Source organism: Pistacia vera, unplaced genomic scaffold, assembly GCF_008641045.1.
Source record: "Pistacia vera cultivar Batoury unplaced genomic scaffold, PisVer_v2 Contig21, whole genome shotgun sequence".
NCBI classification, from domain to species: Eukaryota; Viridiplantae; Streptophyta; class Magnoliopsida; order Sapindales; family Anacardiaceae; genus Pistacia; species Pistacia vera.
In genome coordinates this window covers 809,587-835,895 of record NW_022196013.1, presented here as the reverse complement: position 1 = coordinate 835,895, position 26,309 = coordinate 809,587, and the positions used below count along the sequence as shown (strand labels likewise).

At 34.1% G+C, this 26,309-nt stretch overlaps 3 protein-coding genes across 5 annotated transcripts; 2 read left to right on the top strand and 1 right to left on the bottom strand.

Moving 5' to 3' along the window:
* Positions 1 to 417: 417 nt before the first annotated feature.
* LOC116129221 (protein ABSCISIC ACID-INSENSITIVE 5) lies at positions 418 to 3,170 on the top strand. The gene is made up of 4 exons (XM_031414970.1): positions 418 to 1,506; positions 2,699 to 2,770; positions 2,897 to 2,926; positions 3,075 to 3,170. The coding sequence occupies exons 1-4, from the start codon at positions 418 to 420 to the stop codon at positions 3,168 to 3,170; spliced, it is 1,287 nt and encodes a 428-aa protein (XP_031270830.1).
* A 3,159-nt stretch (positions 3,171 to 6,329) lies between these two features.
* On the top strand, positions 6,330 to 15,609 carry LOC116129220 (cell division protein FtsZ homolog 2-1, chloroplastic). Of its 3 annotated transcripts, none has more exons than XM_031414968.1 (8): positions 6,330 to 6,481; positions 6,895 to 7,533; positions 9,047 to 9,346; positions 12,053 to 12,143; positions 13,632 to 13,756; positions 14,387 to 14,479; positions 14,948 to 15,013; positions 15,087 to 15,609. In XM_031414968.1, exons 2-8 carry the CDS (start codon positions 6,907 to 6,909, stop codon positions 15,222 to 15,224), a joined length of 1,440 nt encoding a protein of 479 aa, XP_031270828.1. In that variant the 5' UTR covers positions 6,330 to 6,481; positions 6,895 to 6,906; the 3' UTR covers positions 15,225 to 15,609. The 3 variants fall into 3 exon arrangements, with proteins under 3 accessions (XP_031270828.1, XP_031270829.1, XP_031270827.1); XM_031414969.1 differs by having other exon boundaries at positions 6,343 to 6,481; positions 6,807 to 7,533; positions 15,093 to 15,609; XM_031414967.1 differs by having other exon boundaries at positions 6,344 to 6,481; positions 6,807 to 7,533.
* A 343-nt stretch (positions 15,610 to 15,952) lies between these two features.
* On the bottom strand, positions 15,953 to 18,520 carry LOC116129240 (pentatricopeptide repeat-containing protein At3g24000, mitochondrial-like). Its single transcript, XM_031414991.1, has one exon. It carries the CDS (start codon positions 18,374 to 18,376, stop codon positions 16,301 to 16,303), a length of 2,076 nt encoding a protein of 691 aa, XP_031270851.1. The 5' UTR covers positions 18,377 to 18,520; the 3' UTR covers positions 15,953 to 16,300.
* Between the last annotated feature and the right edge of the window lie 7,789 nt (positions 18,521 to 26,309).

Here is a 26,309-nt window from a genome sequence, read left to right as displayed (position 1 = left end):
TATCAAATATGGACACCTCCAGAAGTGTGGCTAAGATTAATTAGAAAGAAAATTTATATAATGACTAAATATATAATGTGATAGTCTAATGTGTGTACCTCTGGATCCATGTGAAAGTTAAGAAAATAAGAAGAATAAGTTATGACACGTGTCAAGAGACAGTACACGTGTCGTGAACTAGAACACGTGTCGTGCAATTAGAGCAACACTTCTTACAGAGAAAGGATGGGGGTGACTTAAATAAATAGACACAAGTGATGACGTTAGTTCTCCACTACAAATCTCTTGTTTATTCCGCGATAATTGTTGTAATCTGTCTCCTTACTAGTTACACTCTTTTCTCTTTCTTTCTTTCTTTCTTCTTGTTTGTTGCTTGAATGTTGTAGTAATAATATTAGCAGCAGAAGAAGAGCAACAATGGTGGTTCCAGATCCCAAAACCATTTCCCAAGGCGAGGTTGAATCGCCATTACAATCAGACCAACAACACAAGAACCATCAATTATCGTCGCTTGGAAGACATTCATCCATTTACTCACTAACTCTGGATGAGTTTCAGCACACACTATGCGAGAGAGGCAAGAACTTCGGCTCCATGAACATGGACGAATTCCTCACCAGCATCTGGAACGCTGAAGAAAACCAAGCCATCAACTCCACCATTAATAATAACAACATTAACAACAATGTCATCAACAACCAGAAACAACTATCTTTAATAGACGCATCAAGCCATAAAGGTATAGCGAAGCAGCCGAGCTTGCCGAGACAAGGATCCCTCACTCTTCCCGCACCCTTGTGCAGGAAGACTGTGGAGGAAGTTTGGTCCGAGATACACAGAGGGCAACACGGGCAGCAGCACAATAATAATAATAATAATAATAGTAATGTACAGAATCCCGAGGCTGCCTCTCGGCAACCTACTTTTGGAGAGATGACATTGGAGGATTTCTTGATTAAAGCAGGGATAGTGAGGGAAACAACGTCACAGCATGCTCATCAGCAGCAACAACATTTTGGGTTTTACCAAACGAATAACAACCCAGTGATGAGTCCTGCAAGTTTTGGTGCAAGGCCTCTAATGGGAATGAATGCAATTAGTGGTGGAGGAAGCAACAGTGGAACCGTTGGTCCGTCGTATCAGCCGATGACAACGGGTCGTGGAGTGATGGCGGAGTCAGCAGTGTATAATGGAAATGAAAAGAGAAATGGTGGGTACCCAGCAGTGGCTCAGCAGCAGCAGCCGCCACCACAACAAGGTGTTTGTTATGGTGGAAGAGGAGGTGGGTTTGCGGCGGGGCAGGCGATTGGGGCAGTGAGTCCAGCGTCATCGGAAGTGTGTGCGAATCAAATGGATAGTTCAGGAAGTCAATTTGGGATGGAAATGAGTGGGTTGAGAGGAAAAAGGAGAATTATTGATGGACCGGTGGAGAAGGTTGTTGAGAGGAGGCAACGGAGGATGATAAAGAATAGGGAATCCGCAGCAAGGTCTAGAGCTAGAAAACAGGTAAATTATTTAATTTTCATTAATTTTTATAAGACATAAATGACTTCTATTTAATTATATAGTTTTCAAGAGAAAAAAAAATGCCGAGATCCATTTTGCAATGATACTTGCTTCACACACATTCCTTTTGCCAGTTGGAGTATTAAATGAGCAAAGTGATAAACTTTTCTTTCTAATTCAATCATTGTAGCTCGAAGTTAATGAATACATATAGTCGGTGATCTTTTTTCCATTGCTCTTCTAGTTGTATCTTACAAAGAGATGCAAAGCATCAGGTCCCATATTCTATTTGCAAAATATTATTTATATATTAGTTCATTTTTTCATTAAGGATTTAGAAGTAATAGTATGGGCTGGGCCAAATCAGACATTAGCAAAACCTATCTGATTCCGATGGCAGGCGCAGAAGCTAGATATCAATGCATTTGTAGGTCGAAAATCATTTTCGAGCCATAAGAATAAAGTTTGTATCTGTATCTTGTAATTAAGTTGGCTCATTGTAAGAATGGGACAATTATTATATTGGATAAGCAAATTGGAAATGTGGAACTTGACAACTGGTTGTATAATCTGAGAGCAGTTATATTACTCAAATATGGAAAACGTACATCCTTTGGCATGAAGTTGGCCGTACATGGATAAGATATGGTAGCAGACAGAGTCGGGGCAAATGGTATATGTTTAGCCTTCAAATATTACAGGAGCTGATAAGTGGGATTTACATTAATAAAATGCAGCCATTTCTCTGTGGATTGATAGTGCTTAATATGAAGCTGAAGAAAAAAACAAGATTGAGAGCTTTGCAGTGAATGGTCTATCAAATATATTGTTGATGACGAGTAGCCAAAAAGATTTGGTTGTATCGTCGTAGGTTTTGAATGGTGAATAACATTTTTTAAGTATTCAAAGTTATACGAAGGAGGTCGATTGAGGTTTCTACATTATGAAGAGAAGGAGGTGTAGCTGTTGGAAATAGAGTATACTTCTGAAAAAGTACTAAAAGGACACTATATCTGCAATGAAACTTGTGATACTTGAGATGAAGATAAATGTAATTAGTAGTTTGCAATTGTGTTTAACTTCGCTTGATGAATTATCAACAACAATTTTCGTGAGCAATAGAATTTTAGTTATTAAACAAAATGGATAAAATTTTACATACCATGACAAATCATAACATTTTCTTTTACAGGCCTACACAGTTGAACTAGAAGCAGAATTGAACCAATTAAAAGAAGAGAATGCTCATCTCAAGCAGGCCCTGGTAATATTTCATACACAATAATCTCACTTTGTATTATTCAAAATGTTATTCTAGTCATTGATTTAGCTTTAAGTAATGGCTGAAATTGACAAAAGTTTTACTTTTGTTATCTCTTACCCGGGACAGGCCGATCTCGAGAGGAAAAGAAAACAACAGGTATTTTTCATAATAATTATTATTTGTTGTTTCATTAAACCTAATGATCTGTATTCTATTATTTTGCATAAAATTTCTGAATACATTTTTTGTCTTTTCTTTTTTTTTTTTGTTTTTTTTTGTTTTTTTTTGTTTTTTTGTGGTGCAGTATTTTGAGGAATTAAAACAGAAAGCGTATACCAAGGCCCAAAAGGCTAAAGAAAAATTGAGAATAATGAGGCGGAACTTGAGTTGTCCCTTGTAGAGCAAGGAGATGGTGAGATTATTTGCATTTAAAACCCAATCATTAATTGTATTTTGTTTTATTTTTTCTTATTTTTCTCTGCTGAATAAATTCTGCAGCACCTTGTTGAATTTGGAAGCTCTTTCAAAGGTCTAAACAAAAGCTTAAGAGAATTCGAGCGTTACTTGTACTTGTGCATATTTTTTTTTTTTTTTTTTTTTTTAAATAACAGTAAGGATGATGAAACGTTTTTGTTGCAAGAGACGAAGAAACCAGACACGGGGCTCTATTATTTATATTACACAGGTTTGTGTTTGCCCAAGTAGCTACAGCCTACAGGATCGATGTTTGTTCTAATGGCCATAAATTTCTTTGACGAATTTGTGAAAATCTTATGTCTCTTGCTAATTTTGTTTTTAAATGATGTGATTCACTGATTCTTGTCCCATAAGATATCTGCTTTAATTTCTTCCTGGTTGAAACAACTTTGGATAAGAAAATTTATAGACGTGATTTGACACTCAGTTGGACTCCATCAATAACAATGAATTTAATTGGATCAAGATTCTACTTAGCGATTTACCCGTGCATGTTAATGGTACTCCCAAAATTGTTTAACATATTTGGACCTTCCAATTTTTGAAGACAACCCTTCTCCATTTTTTCTTCAATCCATTGCAGATTTATAAGAAACTGATAGAGTAAATGACATGTTCCCACCTAAGGTAAGTTATCATCCTTGGTTTCATAAATTTCAGATTTCTACCCTTAAATTAACAATTTTTTTTTTTTTTTTTAATGTAACGATCAAATGGTAAAGTGGTTATTTGCACTATATTAAATCTGAAATAAAAATAAAAATTTCAAAATAACTCTTCACATCTTAAATTTCTCTCACAAACATCTTGAGATCCGACTTTTTCTTGGTCGTACGACTCTTGTCTTAGGCCAGATTTGGCTTGATTCCAATGCCATTAGCCTCCCTCGACACCACCACTAGTATCCTCATCCTCCCTACACCCAAACCCTCATGATTTCCATCTGATTTCTTCCACTAATCGGCAGTCGCCGCTAGGTTTAGGGTTTTACCTTTTCAAGCCTGATTTCGATGGCCAAAATCCTACATGTCACCACCCTTAACATCATTGATGCTTGCTTATCAAAACCCTCATCATCCTAGTGTCTGATAGTTCACCGAATGCCTTCCGCCACGTGTAACTCTAGAGTGCGACATTGCGGCCCACATACTTGGAAGGTGTCGTTGTGCAGCTTCTTCATTTCCCCACCTTATTCATGTCACCTACCACTCCCAGTCTGCTTCTCATCGCTATTGTCATTGGCTTTGTGGTGCCGGTTGTGATAGCTAGGGTTTGCCCAGCTCGTAGGGGTGCGATGGACATGCTTCCATCTTCCAAGGAGGTTTATGATATTTATCGCCATAATCAATAATAAAAGGTTCGAGGCAGTTTGGTAATAGCACCTTTATACTGTGTCAAAAACCAAAAATCACTAACGCTATTAATTTAAGGGTTAGAATATGGAATTTATGAAACCAGGGATGAGAACTTGCCATTTCGCAAAACCTTGGGTGGGAACATGTCGTTTTCTCTTTCAGTTTCCTATAAATCTACAATGGATTGAAGAAAAAAAATCTAGAAGGGTTGTCTTTGAAAATTGGAATGTCTAAATATGTTAAACATTTTTGGGAGTACCATTAGACGTTTTTCTTAAAAACCCTAGCCTCCATTTTTTCAAAATTTACAAAGATTTCTATACAAACTGATGTGACAGAAAATGAATGAAAAAGTGAATATGATAAATTTGACTTTTTGTATTTACTAGTTCTTTCATTTCTTGCCACATTCGTTTGTTTATAAATATTTGTAAGATTCGTTTGTACGTTGAACATTATTTTCTAATCTTTCATAAAATTCTAAATATTCTTGAATGCTATAAACATTGCCCGGATTAAAAAAAAAAAAATTGCAATATTATCAATTACTTGATAAGATGAGAGATTGAAATATTTGATTTAATTGACTTTTTTGTGTGTGTGTGTGTGGAATTCCATAGATTTCTATGAAGCTAACTGAAAAAAGTTATTCAGAGAATATAAAGAAAAGGCTAATTTTGTAATATGATTATTTATATACTTATATTGATTAATTTTTATTTAGTAAGGTTAGGGGCCTAGAAGAGATTTAATCGGGCTCAAATAACATCCCTCAAACAAAATTTAGGAAATGATTTTTAGGCCCCAACAAATTTATCAATATCCCTCACTTTTAATTTTTTTTTTTTATATACAATTTTATTCTTAATAAAATTTACTAAAACTGACATAATAATTTCTATATACACTCATACCCTATTTTATATTTTTGTTTCAATATGACTTTTAATTCTTATATAAACCTTGACCCTAAATCTTCTAAATAATTGAAATTTTTTCTTTATTTTAAATATTTCTTTATTTGATGAAAATATATTGCTAAAACTTTGAAAAAAAGTAATCACACAACAACATGAATCTGAATTTAAAAAAGAAAATGTAAAAAAAACCCTAATTAAGTTTGAAATTGTGGAAAATAGGTGTAAATAAAAACCCTAATTAATTTTGAAATTGTGGAAAATAGGTGTAAATAAAAACCCTAATTAAATCTAATTAAGTAGGGTTATTTTAGTATTAAATGGGGTTTAAAGATTTTCTTTTTAAAAGTATAACTTACAAACATATTATATTTCATTTTAGGATTACCCTTTCTTATACTTTCTTCCAAAATCTCTTCATAAACCTAACATTTATGTTTTTTTTTTTTTTTTTTTTTTTTACAACGGACCAAAAGATCAAACAAAATGAATTTTGAATAAAAAATAATTAAAATTTACTTTTTCATCCATTGAACGAAATCATCTTCCATCCCTTCAAATACTTTTAATCTTAAAAACATAATTCAAAACTTATAAAGAAAGTTTAGGGTTTTAAGAGTTTTCTTAATAGTTGAAGTACACTAAAATTAAATCAAGAAACATGAGACTCTTCTCTATTGGGCAGGGGATGATTAGGCCCAAACCCATTGAGGCCAGTTGAAAATAGGGGTTTAACGGCTTTCAAGGCCAATCACTTTAAACCCTGATTGTGTGACAGTTACCAGTTTGGATGGAGCCCCACACTCCATTTACTTTCAAAAGGAAAACTAATTGCTTGTTTATTATCACAAGATTTTTGTTTCTTTCTCCAAAGATTTATCAACAAAACCCTCCCTTTTCCACTCTAATGCTACAACCCACTTCCGTATTTCTCTTCTTTTCCATTCCGCTAACTCTCTCAGGTCTTCCCATTCTCTCTCTCTCTCTCTTTATTTTGTTCAGAATTTCTTGTTCTTGTACTTCATTGTTGCTGCTTTTCTTTACTGTTTGCTTGTCTGCATTTTATTGAATTATTGTTGGATTTAGTTTTAAGATTTTGAATATTGTCTTAGTAACTCAATTGCTGCTAGGCTACACAATTTTTGGGATTTTGTAGTTTTAGTTAGGCATAAGCATCTTGGTCAGTTGTGTGTTTTAAAGTTTTTGGCCTACTGTGGAGTGGATTTGAATGCTGATTTAGTAATTATTTTAATAATTTCTGAGTTTTATAGTCTTTTTGATTAACAGGTGCTGGAACTGGAAATTTAAGCCATTTGGAAATCTAGTTTATTGGTATATAAAATTGAACTTACCTTTGATATTTGACTATTACCAGTATAAGATTAAGATGGCGACTTTTATCACGCCTTCTGATACCAGAGTAATAGGCGTTTTGACTGGTTTTGGAGCGAGAGTATCTGTGGACAATCACTTGGGAAGAGTTAATTGTTTGAAGCTGTCTGATAACAGGAATGGATTTCGCCATAAATCAAGTTTGTCTCAGTTTAAATGTTCAGCAAACTCACAAAATGTCAGTTCATATCACAGTAAAGACCCTTTTCTTAATCTACACCCAGAAGTTTCAATGCTTAGAGGAGAGGGGAACAATACAATAAGCAACCCGAGGCAGGATAATTCTAGTGGAAGTGTCCCTGAGACCCTTGGAAACGCTTCTTGTCCAAGTAATTTTAATGAAGCTAAGATCAAAGTTATTGGGGTTGGTGGTGGTGGATCAAATGCAGTTAATCGCATGATAGAGAGTGCAATGAAGGGTGTGGAGTTCTGGATTGTCAACACTGATGTCCAGGCCATGCGGATGTCACCTGTTTTTCCTGAGAACCGCTTACAAATTGGTCAAGAGTTAACAAGGGGTCTTGGAGCCGGTGGAAACCCGGAGATTGGTATGAATGCTGCCAAAGAAAGCAAAGAATCTGTAGAAGAGGCACTTTATGGTTCTGACATGGTCTTTGTTACGGTAAGTATGTCATGTTTAAGACATTCTGTCTTCCAGGATACTAGTTGTTCACTCTCATATTTTAATTTTTTTTTCAAGATGGTTTTGTGGTTAAAAAAAAAAAAATTATCTTTGTTCTGATTCTTACTTTCTCTTATTTATTTTTGAAATAATTTTGCTTGTAAAAAGGAGAAAACTGTGTGCTACGAGAAAATTCTTGATTAACGTTCTGTTCATTTACTTAGTGAACTATCATGAGGAACTCGGTGAAAAATTGTCAAATCAAAGGAAGCCTTTCGAGCTTCAATTGCTGATGTGTGTGGGCTATGCTTTTGTGTTGGAAATCTTTCATTTGGAAGCTAAAATGTGACTTCTTTGTTCGTGAGACCAATTATTTAGCCAATTGGCAATTAATCAACTAATTTGTTTCAGCTGAACGATAGCTTATGAGGAATTTGATTTGGTATAAGATATTGGTTCTAAGCACAATATGCATTTTTTTAGCATTTTTCACAGAACCTTGTCGTTCTTCTGAATTTCTCATGAATATGTTTTATTGTAATTTGTGCTCGTGTAAGGTATGTACAGTAGTTGACGGTGTATGCACCTGTAGGTCAAATAAGTCAATATATTTCATGATTTGAGATTACCATAATTTTTTTAAATATTGAATCATGATAGATATAAAAATTGTTAAAGTTGATGTGAGGGCGAAGCTGTTATACTTCTGTTTCTTAAGTTTATAGAAAACATAAAAGCTTATTATTAACAGAATAATAATTGTGGGTGTATACACCTGTAGATTAAATAAGTCAATTTTTTGCATGTCTAGAAATAACCATATTTTGGTTAAACATTGAATAATGATTGATATAATGATTGCTAAAGTTGATGTCAGGGTGAAGCTTTTATAAACTTGTTTCTTTGGTTCATTAAAAATATAAAAGCCTCTTATGAAACAGAAGTCTTTAATGAATGAAATAAAATAGAATACAATATAGAAATGGGATATAATAGTAGTTCCTAATTTCAAACTCAGAGAATACACTTGGGGATTTTGTACTATCAAGAAAAAGAACAATTTTTTAGGGAACTCTGTTTTTTTGGCTATCATATAACATGTAAGATAGCATCCATAAGATACTATAAAATTTTAATTAGAGTTTGAATTTTGTCTGGGAAGCTCTCATATACAAAATTAGCATGGATTAATGAATCTTTCTTGCATAGAAGATTCTTGTTCTTTATCTGTTGAGGGTTTCAACTTTTTGCTTTGCATGACTTCGTTTTTGAGTAATATTTGCTACCTATAACCTAATTTGTCTGACCTGCAATAAAGAGCTTGTGCTAGTTGACTTCTAGCTTATATAAGGGTGCAGAAGTTTTCTTTTTTCTTATGAACCTTGAGTTTGGTTCAAGTGGATTGTTGTGTCTTGCATAGACCTCTACTTGCTCAACCAACGGACCTGAGTTTTTTGTCACCAAATATTTCAAAAAAGGACCTCACCTGAGACTTTTAAGTTTCTATTTGCAGGCAGGAATGGGTGGAGGAACTGGTACTGGTGGGGCTCCTGTGATTGCAGGAGTTGCAAAGTCAATGGGTATATTGACTGTCGGTATTGTTACAACCCCTTTTTCTTTTGAGGGAAGAAGAAGGGCAGTTCAAGCCCAGGAAGGAATTGCAGCTCTGAGAGATAATGTTGACACACTTATTGTCATTCCAAATGACAAGTTATTAACTGCAGTTTCCCCGTCTACACCAGTAACTGAGGCATTTAATTTGGCTGATGATATTCTTCGACAAGGGGTTCGTGGTATCTCAGATATAATCACAGTATGGTTTGCTTAAAGAACTTTTTTATGGAATTCTCATAATCTTTTTGCTCTTTTCATGATTAATTTGTTCATTTTTAAAAAATAAAGCCTTGACATTTTACTTTGTTTTATTCTTGCATAGCTTACATATTACATGAAACAGTGTTTTTTTTTAATAAGAAACTATAAACTGCGTATTAAGTAAAAGGATGAGTAGATACAATTATGATCAAAATGTTTGCAAAGAATCAAAAACCCAATGGGAAACTAATCTATACATACCATAGAGTACAACCATCCGTCCCTTGAACCAAATCCCCAAAAAACAACGAAATCAATCCAAAACCTCTTCCTACTTGTGATAAATAAAGAAAAATGTTGATTCATGAAATTCCTTACCAATTGAAGCCCAGAGGAAGCAAAATGTGAACTCTATCCCATGATTCACTATTGCTTTCTCCTCTTTTCTCAATTAAAAGACAATTTTTTTTTTTTTTTCTATTCAGAATAGTTTAAACAATGAATCCTCCAAAGAGTTCTAGCTTTATGTCCTCTCCCGAAGATGACAACAATCTCCATTAAATATGCATCACAAGAGCCTGAAATAGCTCAAGAAATCTTAGCTTTTCTACAACTCTTGCCCAAAAGTTTGAGCCGCACCACAATTAATGAAAAGATGATTATTTCACTCTTCACTTCTTTTACACATTAGATACCAAGGAGAGAGGCTCATCATAGGGTACTTTCTTTGAAACATTTGTTTTTATTTTGCCTTGAACCGGATCCCACAGAAAGATTTGGATTTTAGGACGGGTTTTAGCCTTCCTAATCATATTGAAAGGCTTGAAACTATCAATGGAGGGATCATCAATCAACCGATTAAGATAAAAGTAACAAGAAAATTACCCAAGGGGTCAAGCTTCCACAATCTTCCATCTTTCTTCATTTTATCAATTTTTTACATTTTCAATCACCTTCAAAAGTCTTATGCATTCTTGAATTTCTTGCTGATTCAAGTTACTTTTGAAATTGACATTCTAATTCCAACTTTGAGTAAGAGGAAAGAAAAACACGCTATCAAAAAATAAAAATATTTTTAGTATTGAGTCTAAGGATGAGGAAATGTTTGATGTGGATATGTCACCTGTCCTTTTGTCCTCCAAAATTTGATATCCTTTGTGTCCCCTATGAATAAGTGTGCATTACAAAAGGGTAGTATTCCTTACCTATAGCTTTCTAAAGGTATTCAGAAGAACCATTGTTAACCACATTAGAGTCCCACCCAGTTGAATTGTGGCCACATTTACTATTTAATCATCACATGCCCTAAGCCTAGACACAATGTCCCAACTAAGAAGATGAGAACTTTTACTCCATCATACCCTTCCCATAAGAACTCCAATATCATTCTTTCTATTCTTTTTCTTTTTCCCTAATCCTATTACAAATCATTAACCAAAAAAAAAAGTTGGATGAATTTACAAGATGGATTGAATAAGGGTGAGTCTACTGCTTTAAATAATCCTCTTTACCACCACCATAGTCTATTTTTCCATTGTCTCCATTATTTGATCCCTGAAGTAAGATTCAAATGCTTGAGTGCCTAGCTGCCTACTGATGATCCAAATTGATCTGTCAGACAATTATACCCTTGGCCAAATTAACTTTAAGGTCACAAATGTGATTGGAAGTTCCAAGAACTTTTAGATTGTCTTCAAGGTTTTAGTGACCGCTTGGTGAAAAGAGTATCATTGGCAAAATGTGAATGAGAAACTTAAGTATTTCTTTAGTCTTTACCTACCGTAATACCCTCCGCCAAATTTACCTCTAATGCCGTATTCATCAATCCACTCACACCATCTGCAATTGAGGTGAAAAGGAAAAGGGATAGAGGATCTCCTTTTCATATCCCTTTAGAGGGTCTAAAACGTCCTCTGGGCTGACCTTAAATGAGAATCGAGAAATTCATTGAATGAAGACAACCTGATAATTCATATTCTTTTCCTTTCTGGTCAAATCCCTTGGCTTGACGGTCAAAGTCCAAGAAATTTCAATCCACATTTTTGTAAGCTTGCTCAAAGTCAATTTTCATTAACGTTTCTTCTCTCTTGTTCTTCCTACATTCTTTCACCACTTTATATGCTATTGATTTCATTGATTATAATTGAACATTTTTTGTTTCTTACCATATAAAGATAATATCGTATGAATGATATATTTTTTTCTGTGAATACACTTAAATCAAATGGTTAGAGCCTTTTTTCTTTTTTATAATCCTATGGGACATTATTATTGTTTGATTAAAAATTCTGTTAAAATCTATTATTTTCTGAAGCCAAATTTTTGTCTTCAATTTGACTTTCAAAATTTCAAGTTGTTTAAACAGTTTGACTTTCAAAATATATCCTTTTTACAAAACACAAAATAAAAGGAAACTATCAAATTAGGAATACTTTTGGAAAGTCTTGGAATAGAGTGCTGTGACTTTTTTCAGTTGATAAAATATTTGGGATGTCCCAACTAGGAAAGGTGCACAAATCTTTTGGGGAAAGAAGGAGTACCTTATTAGATATAAAGAATGAACTAGTAGTTTGATCATGTAGTTCTTATTGTGATTAAATGCTTTTAGAGCACAAAATTGATGATTTTCTTATTCAAAATCATCTACTGGTTTTAGGCAGCTGTATTCCATGCACTCTAATTGGTGGCGGGTTCTTAATTGCAGATTCCAGGGCTAGTAAATGTGGATTTTGCCGATGTACGAGCTATAATGGCAAATGCAGGTTCTTCATTGATGGGGATAGGAACTGCAACTGGTAATTTTAATCTACTTCTCACAATAACGTAGAATGTGGTGTTATAGCAGAGGCTTCATGTAACCCAAGGGTTGGGCTTCATGGTTTGGGATGTATATACCCTGGCCGGGTTAGTATTGCCCGGGGTGCATTGGAAAAATGCTAGCCTGGGCCCTGGAAATAGCCCGGGTTTTTAATACCTGGGCCAGGCTTACCTGGGCTTTAAGATGGGTTTGGTTGAAATAATAAGGGTCTTTTTAAAATTTTATTTGATGTATGTGGCCTGGATGTATTTTTTCAGGGTGTTATTTGTAACTTTACTAATAGAAGGTGTGTGGATAGTTTTTAGTGGGTTATCTGTGATTTAACAGGGGTTTTACCTGTAAGTTTTAAAAATTTCATGTAATATACTTGGGCCTGGGCCTGGCCTATCAAACCTGGCCCAGATAAAATTATGTTTGGCCCAGACCAGGCTGGGTTTTTCTTGCATCCCTACTCAAGATAAAACCTTTCAGTTTTAACAGAAAGGTCAAGGGTTCAAATCCCCTAAAGGCCACCTATGTTGGATGTTATGTCCTACAAGCCCCTGACTACCAGGGTTATTGTGTCTAGAGTATCATCAGTCTAGAACTCAGTGAACATGTAAGAAAGGTTGACTAATTTCTATCTAAGATTGCAATCAATCACCATTCTCTCGTTTTTTTTCACACAAGAGAAAGAAGAAGAAAAATGGTAGAAGCTTTAATCTAAGTTTACAATAGACCTGGTATAAGATGTGAAACAGGTGATTTGTGGCAATCCTGCAATGCCATGATATGGGATGCATCACCGGTGGTCTGCATCTCTTTTTTAAGACTGCTAACAAGTATAGGTGTTAATTTCTTTATAACCAAGTGTGAAAAAGTAAATGTGGCAACCCGACCCACCAGTTGGTAGCTTATTTATTTCATGTTTGTCGTACAACTAGATATGACATTGAGTAGATACTAGGTGTTCTATGCATACCTATGCATAACTTTTCATGATAGTTTTAGTAAGATGTTTAATGGAGTTGATAACCATCAGGACAAGTGAAGCATATGAGTACCCAAACTGCTGGTGCACTCCTTAAATAGCTGAGTTTTCGTTGAAGTCCTCTGTATAGGTTGTACATGTAGTTGATTGATATGGGCATTCATACACTCACTGTTGATTTTGATACGTTTAATGCTAAATTTGATCTTTCATTGAGTTGATGATTGCATGGAAACCTTTAATGATTGGGCAATACTGGAAGGAAACAGTTAATACCCATTTCATAAAATGGTGTACAAGGATTCTTCATCATTTTCTCATCTATTGAGAGCTGTGGCCTTCATCACATTGCTTGGATATCGATGCCATGATTCATTTACTTTCTGCTACCTGTTGACTTCCGGGCTACTTTGATTCAGAATTGATAATCATCTTTAATCAAGGTTTCAAACATAATATTTAAAAAATTGCTTTTTGGTGCTTGCTTTTGTATAGGGAAGACGCGAGCTAGAGATGCTGCATTAAATGCCATTCAATCGCCTTTGCTAGATATTGGTATAGAAAGGGCTACTGGAATTGTGTGGAACATTACTGGTGGAAGTGATTTGACCTTGTTTGAGGTATCTCTTTCTCCCTCTCTCTTTACTGGTTTGTGTTTGTGGAGATTTGGATTGTACCTGTAGTCATATCTCCCTCTAAACTTCTTTTTGCATCTGTTGACACAGTCCAAAAACATACACTTAAAGCTGATTTCTTTGACATCTTTTACATAAAGCTGAAGTTTTGTAGGCAATACACATGGAAAATGTGCTCAGGGTTGTCCGGTCACCATATCTGGGACAGAGTGTATATACTTTTATGGGGGACACTGCAACCAATTTGCTTGTAGAATTCTTTCAACCACCATGTGATGGTGCTATCTATTTTGTTATTTTGTTGAATATGGTCATCTCATTAAATCTGAATTCTTTCCTAAATCTAAATTGATGGAGTCATACCCAATCTGCATGGTTTTATCATATCTGCTTAGTCAGTCAGACATTTAATAGTACACTGAGTAGAAGACAACACAGATGGCCTTTATGGGCCTCGAAACTGTCTTGACATTTGTTCTCTGTAGAAAAGTTGTATTTTAGACCTCCAATTTGTCTTTTATGTCTTGTTTATTTGCAGCTGTCCTAGCTCCAAAGCTTGCAACAACCATAATTTGTTACATTATAAACATGAATTTTTATATTGAACTTGTGCAGGTAAATGCTGCAGCTGAGGTTATTTATGACCTTGTGGATCCAACTGCCAATTTGATATTTGGAGCAGTGATAGATCCTTCACTCAGTGGTCAAGTAAGTTATTTTTATTCCAAATAAGTATAATGAGCATAGCGGTCTGCAAATTGATGTCTAGTTTCAAACGCATTTATTGTTGATGCATTATGCAATGCTATCATTTTCACTGAAGTCAATTCATGTCTTTTGTCTGTTTCTTGTTATAGTCTTTGCCATCACAAGAGGTGAGGCGTTTTTTCCTCCTCTAATGAGGCGGGTATTCTAATTGCAAGTCTTCATCATGGAGATCATTCTGTATTTTTCTATTTGAATATCATCTACTACCGAAAAATTTTGCAAGTCTTCATCAGGGAGATCATTCTGTACCTTTCTATCTGAATATCATCTACTACCGAAAAATTATAAGTGCCATGTCATATTCCTTGAGGCTTGCCTTGTAATTGAAATACGACTGCCTTAATGTTGACTTGAAGGTAATCAGCATAAGGCTTTATTTTTTATTTTATTTATTAATTTTTTTTCCAGGTAAGTATAACTTTAATTGCTACCGGTTTCAAACGCCAAGAAGAAAGTGAAGGGAGGCCTCTCCAGGTATTACTCCTCTCTCTCTCTCTCTCTCTCTCTCTCTCATAGAATACCAATTTTTGTGCGGGTTCTTGTTAAGATGCAGGCAAGTCAGCTAGCACAGGGAGATGTCCCCTTTGGAATAAATAGGCGACCTTCATCTTTTGCTGAAGGTGGTTCTGTGGAGATCCCCGAGTTCCTGAAAAGGAAAGGGCGGTCACGCTATCCAAGGGCTTGAATCCTTTTGTTTCATATATATATATATATATATATATATATCCGCGATGGTCTGCCCTTTTTAGTATAACACACTAGTCTCTGAGTAGTTTATAGCTCTCAGATAGCTTGTCCAGTTGTTTGCAGTATAGCATTTGGTGCTAGGTTCTTTTTATTCGCTTTATATAACTAACCACTATAAAAATCTTTGTTATATTCCTTCCCTAATATTTCAATAAGTTTGAGAAATTTTCAAGTTGTCGAATAAGTTGCTGAGCTTGTACATATGCAGCTGAAGAAGAGATAAAACTCGCGTGCTTGAAGCATTCATGTTTGAACTTTGAAGATGAATTTTTTAGAGAGATGTTTTTTATACCAATTCCTTATACATGATATGATTATGAACATAACTTATATTCATTTTTACACAATGTCACGCATATTCTTTAAAATTAAGTTCAAAACGAGGGGATGAATTCCATTTAAATGCAGTTTGGTGGTTAAAATTGTAACTAATACTATATCAATAATCCTATTTCATAAATTCTCTCACAACTTTGACGTAGTAGTTTGTAATTGACCAGTTTACAATGAGTTTTACATGAGTTCTATATGAGTCTCACTAATTAATTACAAGCTGATCAATTATAATTGCAAACTGATCAATTATAATTGCAAACTGATCAATTATAAGTTGTCACATCAAGATTGTGTAAGAAAGTTTATGAAAAAGAGTTGTTAGTATAGTATTACTCTAAAATTGTATAAAGCCCACCAAAATAAACCAAGATTGAAGATATTTCTTGAACATATTCAAGGCGTTTGCCAGTGACCACCTCTATATATTTTCCACCGGCTACGGCTAGAGTTTGTGTTGAAGCTCGGAAAATCACGAAGAACAAGACTAATATAAATAAATAACCTACTCCCAAGTTCATACTAAGTTGTAATATTTACCTTCAAACACTGTCGCTCATCATCTCTGTATTTTCTCCAGTTTAAAATGGCACATCATCACGGTAGGTTCAAACACTCACAGGTAGCAGCCACCCAGTGATCTTTTTCTCAACTTCAAGTAAGCCTTTAAGGTTTAAACCATCACCAATAATCTCCACAGGAACATGATCCATCTACGAAATGGTGAAACCTACTATTATCCCTGACAATAATCTTTCTTCCACCCACCTTAGAGATGTACTTGATTGCAGAGTGGCAATCTGAGCACACCCTTAAATTTTTCTTCACAATTATTGGCTTCCAAATTGGCATACTTATTAGTGCAAATGCTATAGCTATTCTCTCACTGTGACGATGAAGAAGCTTTTCCTTCGTTTTGTCATCCATTTCCAGCGGAATTGATTGCGTGGAAGGAATATAGCCTGCTTCCTTTATCTGATCTAAGAGACTGTCGAGCTTCTCATAAATTTCTTTCTTTTGGGGATGAGACCAATCTTCAGCTCCAAATATATGTGTTTTGTTTCCAACATCAACCCAACTATAACCAGGTAATTTTTTAACATTGCCATCTTTCATCATCTTCCTCAAATTCCTAACATCTTCCCACTGTTTTTCTTTTGCATAAATATTTGAAAGCAAAACATGAGCCCCGCTGTTTTCAGGTTCAAGCAGCATCAGCTTTTCTGCAGCAACTTCAGCCCTCTTCTTATCAACATGAATCCTGCAGGCCCCAAGAAAAGAACACCATCCAAAGGAATTTGGCTCAAATGGCATGTTATTAATAAATTCTTCAGCTTCTTTGAGCCTTCCAGATCGACCAAGTAAATCTATGATGCAAGAGTAATGTTCTTCTCTCGGCACTACCCCGTAAGTCTTTTCCATAGAATAAAAGATGTTTAAACCTTCATCTATTAATCCAGCATGGCTACATCCCGTTAAAAGACTAACAAATGTTACTGCATTTGGTCTCACTCCTCTATGCATCATCCTGTCTAGACTTTCCAAGGCATCTTTACCTAAACCATGCTGACCAAACACATTTATCAACGAATTCCATGCAATGTCATTCGGACTTTCGATCTCACTAAAAACTCGGATTGAATAATCAAGCAATCCACATTTTCCATACATATCTACAAGAATTGAAGAAACAAAAGCGTTCCTCTCAACATTGAATTTAATCACTTGAGCGTGAAGTTGGGTCCCTTGGTCAATTACAGCATCGTTAGCACAAGCCTTGATTAAACTAGAAAAAGTAAACTCATTAGGTTCAATCCCTTGCCTCCGCAGCACAACAAAAACACTCAAAGCCTTCTCCATTTGATTCAATTGAGCATACCCATCAATCAAAGAACTATAAGACACGATGTTCCGACACGAAGAATCAACCACAATCTGAGCACTTTCCATATCTCCCACTTTCGAGTACATATCTGTAAGGGCGTTTCCTACTGAAATATGCAATTCATATCCCACTTTAACTACAACGGAATGAAGACACATTCCAGAATTACAAAACTTAAGTGCTCCACAAGCACTTAAAGTACTGCAAAAAACATAGTGATCCATCACAATCCCCTCATTAACCATCCTCTTATAAGCCAATAACGCCCCCTCAAAATCACCGTTCTTGGCGTACCCATCAATCATAGCAGTCCACAACACTTCATCTTTATATTCCATTTCCTCAAAAATCTTACAAGCATCTCCAATCACACCAAATTTGGAATACATATCCGCCAAATTACTACCAACAAATAATTCACCACCAAACCCGCATTTCAAAGCAAGGCAATGCACTTGTCTCCCAAACTCAATGAATCCAAGAGGTACACAGGCTTGAATAACACTAGAAAGTGCAAACTGGGTCGGGCTTTCTTGGGCAATTCTCATTTCACAAAACGTTTTCGTAGCTTCTGTAAATTTGTGATTTTGAGAAAACCCAGTGATCATTGCGGTCCAAGAAACAAGGTTTCTTAGAGGCATTTTGTCGAACAGTTTCACAGCATAATCTAATTCTCCGCATTTGGAGTACATATTGATGAGATGATTGATTAAAAATGTGCATAGTGGATAGCCAGAAGTGATTAACTCAGAATGAAGCTGTTTTGCTTTGGCTAATCGATTGGTTTTAGCGTAGGTTTGGATTAGTTGAGCCAAGGTTGCAGAGTCCTTGAGCTTGACCTTGCTAAGACTACAAAGAGTTTGAATTATCATGAAAAGGAAATGCAAGAAAATACTTTAAAAATAAAAATTTGACAACTTTTGGACTAAATTTTGGGGGATATTGTGAGCTATTTTACAATTGGATAAAATTTATGAAAGCTTATTTTAATTTTTTCATGCTAAATCTTTATACAAATTGATGTTGCAAATCACATCACCTGCCACATCACCACTTTCTTAAATATTTAATAATTAATTAATCATATTAATTAAATTATTTCAATTAACCTAAATTCAGAAAAAAATTTGATTATGCTAAATCAAAAGTTCGTTCTCATCCTTCATCTTCTTGCTCTTTCCTTCTTCACTTCTCCTCTTCCTCTCTAATTTATTTTTTCCCCAATCTCAACCGCACCACCGCGGTCTATCCTCTTCCACCACCACCCGCAACTGCATCGCCACTATTCACAAGGCACTGTCAAAGTGCAACCAACCACCAATCCTTGCCTCCTGCGACATTGCTAGCTACACCACATGTGGCCACGGTTTCGCCAACCACTAGGCCACCTGAGGCCAAGGTGCGGCCAACCACCAATCCCTTGTCTTCCTCTTCCTCTTCCTAACATTTTAGTTTTTTCTTCTGTTTTCTTTTTTTCTTACTCTTAATCAAAAATACATTATAAAACATAATTAATTTAAACCCTTCAATATCCAAATTCATCGAATCCAATTTCTTAAGAAAAATTAATAATAAACTAAAGAAATAAAAAAATTGAGCCAACCACCAAATCTGGGCTGTGGTGGCCAAAAATCAAATCTGGGCAGTGGTGGCAAGATTTAGCCACCGCCCAAGTGGAATTAGAGGAAGATGGAGAAAGAGAATGAGAAATAAGGAGGAGATGGAGAAAGAGAATGAGAAATAAGGAGGAGATGGAGAAGAAAGGAAGTAGAGGAGAGAGAAAAAAACAGATAAGAAAGGAAGAGGAGGAGAAGAGAAGAAGGAGAGAGGAAGAAGATGAAGGATGAGAAAGAACAATGGAAGGTTAGGGTCTGAATAATAGTAAGGGAATTGGGGATTTTTTATTTAATAGAATCAATTTTTTTTTTTTTTTTTTTTTTTTGAATTTGGATTAATTAATATAATTAATTAAATATTTAATATTTAAGAAAATGCTAATATGGAAAGTGGTGACAACAGATGATGTGACTTGCCATTTTAGATGTCTCAAAAACTTTTTATAAATCTAACATTTTTCTATTAGCATAAATTGATCCATTTTGGTTGAGAAATTATTAAAACACTTTTATCAGAAGGTTTTTCATAATTTTGTAGAAGGGTGTTGATTATTTTAAAAGGGTTTTTTGATATTTTTAAGGAAGAGTTTTGATAACTATCAGAGTGTTTTTAAAACTTTCTTAACAAAATTGATGAGTTTAATATTGAACGATTTTACAGAGAAAAAAGAAAATAATATAATCAAATAACTTTATGTACTTGTTCTTGAGAATTAATATAACGATTTTGTATTATAATAATAAAAAATGAAGTAAATAAATAAATTACAAAAGTTATAATATGTAATTTAAAAAATTTGTAATTAAAAAAAAAAGGGTACAAAAAGTAGATTTTTGAATGAAAATATTCTTACAATTTGCAATTTTATATAGCGTTCAATATAGTGTAAAAACTCAAAAGAACATCTTTGGTGAGTGGGCATAAATCCTCCTTTAGGTGTGCTACAATTATACCTAACCTGCACATTAAAAATTTAATTTTAGATTGAAAGGTTTTAAAAAGTGATATTTGCCTTCCACTTTACAGTCAATATTCGTTACTCAAAATATAAACATAAAGAAGCAAAGCAAGTATTTTACTCAAACAATAATGATTTGTTTACAATTGAGTCATACAAACAGACAAAAATTATACAAAATTTATGTAAAATGACTATTTTATCCTTTGTTTTTTATCTGTTTGTATGACTCATTTGTAAGCATAACATTGCTCTTACTTAAAAATCATAATTAATCTCTTCCCATTGTTGCCCCTTTTTCTTTTTTATATTAAAAATAAATGTGAATCATGGAAAAATATTAATTACAAATAAAATATGAAAAAAAAAAATTCTAATTCAATGGCCAAAGAGCAATGTTATGTTTACAACTGAGTTGTACAATTGAATCATACAAACAGACAAAAAACAAATGTCAGAGTAGTCATTTTACATAAATTTTCTGTAATTTTTATCTGTTTGTATGACTTAGTTGCAAGCAAAACATTATCGATGGACAAATGCGGCCTACTTTTGGAGTCTCGGGACGTACACTTGTTGTTTTACTTCTTTTCCTGACCATAATTGTAAGTGGTCAATGAGTTAACATGTGACATTCTTGTCAAGTATCACCTTTTCTTGACCATAATTGTAAGTCAACAATGAGTTAACCTATGACATTCTTGTCAAGTATCACCTTAAAGGGTGTTTGGTTGGGGGTATCTCCCACTATTAAGGTAATGTCATTTTATATTACTTAAATTACCATATTTGATTATCAAATAATATAAGATTTCGGTAATTTTTTAAAACCAATATCAATTACTATTGGTTATATAGGTGGTAATATAAATACTTTTATTTTCTTAGGTATTTTAAAATTACTTAGTAATCTTAATTTTGTTATAATTTTTCCCTTAATCATTAAAATTTTTGGACAATAATGCCCTTATTTTGAAATTAATTTACGTGAACTTGCCATTACAATTTTACCCCTAATTAAGTTTTTGGATAGTAATACTTTTATATTTAAAACAAATTGCAAGCCACCTAGAACCACACCACCTGCCAGCCACTACCACTAGCCATTGTTAGCTGACGTCGTCGAAAAAGCACACGATCGGTCGGATTTGGCTAGCTGTGTGTCAATCTAGCCATTTTCTACCAGATCAATTGCCAGAAACGGCTAGATCTATACTACTCGATATCGAAATTAATGGCCAAATCTGTGGCTATTAACGACCACAAATCTGGCTGTTAACTACCATTGATCTGGTCGGAAATGGTTAGAATAGATCTAATCATTTCCGGCTAGCTTGACACACAACTGGCTAAATTCGATCTGTTCTGCATCGTTACGGCCATTGCCAGTGGTGGTGGCCGACAATCATTAGCGGGCCTAGTGGCTTGGGGTGGATGGGGGTGATTTTGTTAGAAATTAAACTTTTATGTGGCTGGGGTGTTTTAGTAAAATCTCAAATGTAGAGGGTTAAAAGAAATGATTAATAATATTATATTAATATTTAAAAAAGACGGCAATTTAGTAATCTAGATAGCATACTCACAAATTTATTCATCCCAATCAAACATATCAATATAACATACCCACTAATTTATCCCAAAATAACCAAACACATTTCCCTAAACATTTTCAGTAATCTTCAAGATAATCTATCTTTCCATTAATATAACATTCTTAATAATAAAACATTTCTTGAATCAAACGCATCCTAAGAAGTGTCATGTTATGGTCATGCACCACTACTATGAATGAAAAAAGACCGAAGCAATACTTGGAAATTGGTTTAACTAAGGGAGAACAATATCCAAGATGTCTGTGAAAGGATGTGTTCAAAACAATCAAGGCAGTAAATAATGTAGGGAATTGAAGCCAAAATGAAATGAACATCAAAGAAAAACCGAAAGCAAATTACAAAAGAAATTTTTAAACAAGGCAGTTGAGTTGCCAAACATAGGCTATGAGTGTGTTTTGGGATTGTGTTCATTCTTAAGCTACAACCATAAAAGAGTTTGGTAACCAGGTTTTAAAATTGATTTAGTTTTAAGCTGATTATAATATAATCAGTTTCATAAAAGGATTTCAAAAGCTAATAGGACTATAGCTTTTAAAAATCAAATTATTTCTAAACTTGATTTTACATTGTAAAATGACATATATACCCATACATAATTCTTCGACTTACAAAATAAACTTAAATGAACATTTAATTCACTAAATAAAAATTTTAAAAAGCAGTGGTTGTTGGCATTATTAATCGATGGTTAATGTCGGCCAAAACACCATTGACTGATGATCATCGCTTGTCAAATGCGTCACCTTTAATTTCTTTGGGATCGGAATCTCCCGCTCAACAAGAATCCAACGGAATCACAAGCAACAAAAAAAATAAAAAATAAAAAATCTTTTGAAAAAGTCATTATATGATATGAAAATAAGTATAAAAAGCTTTAGAAACATAAAAAAGTCGAAACTCTCCCAAAATAGTAAATTAAAATCATAAGAAAGGGCAAAAACAAGATGGTTTCAAGTAAAAAAAAATGCAATAAAAATGATATGGCTATTGTGGGGCTAAAAAATCAACCATAGTCATAAAAGAACATGTGTTCTGACCTATTCTAGACTCTCTCACATTTTATGAATGATTAGAACACGGGATGAACGTTGATTGATGTACAACAATGAAAACTAATATTGAGGGTGCAAGATGAAAAAGTGACATTCAATGTTTTTGAAGCTACGAAGTTTCCATCCGAAGTAGATTGTTGCTTTCAAATTGATGTTCGGGAAAAGTTGGTGGCCGAATCTTTCAGCGACAAAAATCCTAAGCTACCACTTGAAGCATGCATAACCAAGTCAAAAACTAGTAAGGATGAAGATCCTGCCGTGACAGAGTGTGCAAGATATTTAGAAGCATTACAACCGATCACTTCACCTCGCCAACAAGGATTTGAAGTTTTGCAATGATGCTTATAAGAGTGGCCGAATCTATAAAGAAAGAACAAAGAGGTGGCATGTGAAAGTTAAACACTCCACAAAGGGTACTCTCAAGGTGAATCATCAATGATTGAAGCCTTGTGTAAATGGTGGAGTTGAAGATGAGCGAGTTGCGGTTTTCCTTGACAATCCAGACTGAATGAGAATTGCTGAAAGTCTAGCTAAAGACTATAACTTAAAGCGCTTCTTGGGAGGCAACCCAAGTCCTTATTTAAGTATTTTCTCATGTCTTTAAGTTTTCTTTATTTTGTATATTACTTTTATATTTTTCTGGTGTAGGATTACATAAGTTTGGTGGTTGATTCAAGCACTTCAAGGTTCTTACGTCAAATTTCAGCCTTTCACTCAAATCTAGAGAGTTTTTCTTATACCTTTTGCATTTTTTTTATATTGAGGACAATGTTGGTTTTAAGTTTGGGGGTAGTAAGGAAAACTTTTTGGAAGTTTTTTGAAAATTTATGCAATTTAAGGTAGTTTTAGGTGTTATATGCTTAGGACATTTTGAAAAACTTTGAATTTTTTTTTAGTTAGCTTGATCCACATAAGTCTATGATGAGAATATGATTGCCATGAATTTTATTTCTAGAAAATGTTTAATATTGCTTAAAGTTTGAGTCTGGTTGACTTATTTTGCTAGAGGCTCCTTGGGTAGTATAACCGTGACGATCATTCTTTTGACTGCTTAGAGACATTTTTTGTGAATTTTGTAACTTCTTGATGGTTTCAAAAAGTTACTAGAACCTATTTGAGAATTGCTTGAGGTGAAATCCTAGATTAGACATTGTTGAGGAAATGATCTAGGCTTTCTTTGGACCGTTTGAGCATTTCTAGCTAATCTTTACATATTTACCACTAGTCACCCCTTTGAGCCTTTTTGATATAATAAAAGCCATATTTTCTTGTGTAACCAAATATATGTGACCTTATAAGCCTAAACACTTTATCTTTACCCTTTAAGAGGACTACGTGACATAGACATAGCTTAAAAAGCAATGAAGGTGTATGTACAAGTGGTTGATCAATACAAATTCAATCAACCAAGGATATAAAAATGATAAGTTTGGGGTTTGTGGAAGGGTAGCAAAAGGGAAACATCTTTAGATGTAAGAAAAAAAAAATGGAGAAAAAAAATTTTGAATAAGGAAAGTGTTTGCCCAAAATAGAAAGGTTGAGCAGGAGTAAGAAGTTTAAAGGAAGAAAGGTGTTTAGAGGCTCTTTGTGTTTACATTGGTATCAGTGCAAGTTCTCTTACTTTGTATATCCTATTTCTCTGGAGCCTACCACTTGAGTCTAACGTTACAAGCTATATAAAGACCTTTTGATCTTTAGCAATATTTTAGTCTACATTAGTGGAGAATAATTTGAAAAGTAGGCATATGGAGTAATTTGAAAAGTAGTCTACATAGAGATCTAAGAGATTTTTGCTGGTTTGCATAAAACAATCTGAAAAGTTGAACGATTATTTGAAATGGGGATTATATACTTTGGGAGCTGATAGAGAAACATAGTTAATTTGTGAACTTTGAACTCTTTGTAATATGTAGTCTTTTCCTAAAATAAAGTTGCAATCTTTGAGACGTGAATTCTGATTCAAGCTGGTATCTTTTTGTCTTTGGATTTATATTCCTTTTGCTCAAGGACTAGCAAATCCTAAGTTTGGGGGGATTTGATAATCCTATTTTTAGTTATGTTTTTTCATTGATTTTTAATATGATTTATGATACTTTTCATTCATTTTGGTTTGGATATGCTATTTAATGTAATGGCTGTGCTTTGTAGGTCTAAATGTCAGTTTTGAGCGTAAATATGGTAACTTGAGCTCTACAACTTGCAATGACTTGAATCCAAAAGCTACGGAAAGCTAAAAGGTAGATCTACAACATTGGCGGACATGGCCTAATTCTATTGGGAAGATGGTGAAACTTGATAGGATGTTTCAGGCAGAAAAATGAAAGTTGACCAGAATGGGAAAAGTCTGCCATGGCGGAGGAAAAAATCCTGCCGCTGGAGTTGCTTTTGGAATTTGGAGGACAAATACTATTGCGGCAAGAAAAAAACACTGCCGCGGCAAGAAAAAAACACTGCCGCGGCATAATTATGACAGAAAAAAAGATTAATGCGAAGTTGTGCTGACGTGGAAGGTTTTTGTGTCTTTCATCCAGGGGACTATAAATTAAAGATGGAAAGAAAATTTTAGGGTTTTGAAATTCGTTTTTGGAAGCAGCTACTTGGGAGAGCAAGTCAAACAACATGATTGGAGAAGTTTTCCTGTTTTTTTTTTTTTTTTTTTTTTTTTTTTTTTTTTTTTTTTTTTTTTTTTCAATATGTTTTCAGATTCTATGATGTTTGTTAATTTCTACATCATGACCTAGATTATTTTGCTAGGGCTATGATGTAGCCTATGTTATAAAGATGAAATTTATGTGATTTGATTTATTCTATACTAGTTGAAAGCCCGCGTGTTGCGTAGGTTGTTTATGATATTGTTTTTGACACCATATTTGTTTGAATAATTGGATGTTTTAATTGGTTGGTATCTACTATTGAGGTATATACATTGTATAGGTCTATCAAATTAAAGATTTTAATTATATATAGTTTTACATTATGATTATATTGTGTGGTGTCGTTTTTAAGCGTCAAAATGTCTAACATTTTAAAATGATGCCAATTCATACATTGTTTTAAATAACTTGTCATTTCTTTTAAGTGTGGCTCGACCACAATTGGAAGGGTCTACAATTATCCAAATTGATCGTATAATATATCAAATTAAAACACTATCTATCTAGTTTTCAAATATTCAAATCACTCATCAATTGGATTTTTATCGAGTAAGTTATGGTTAATTTACTACTAACTATTCAGTTGAAACTGAGAAAGGGGGGAAACCGAAATGTTTGTGATGATAAAATGAATGGTTCTACTATGGGTCTAAAATTATCCAAATTCAACATATATTATATAAAATTAAAGCCCTGTCTGTCTAGTTCTCAAATATTTAAACCGTTCATCAATTAGATTTTTATAAAGCAAGTTATGGTCAATTTATTACAGACTATTCAGTGGAAATCAAGAAACAGGGGAAACCAAAATGTGTGTGATGATAAAATGAATGGTTTGGAAGTGGGTCCACAGTTATTCAAATTAGCCATATAATATACCAAATAAAAGCCCTCTCTGTCTAGTTTTCAAA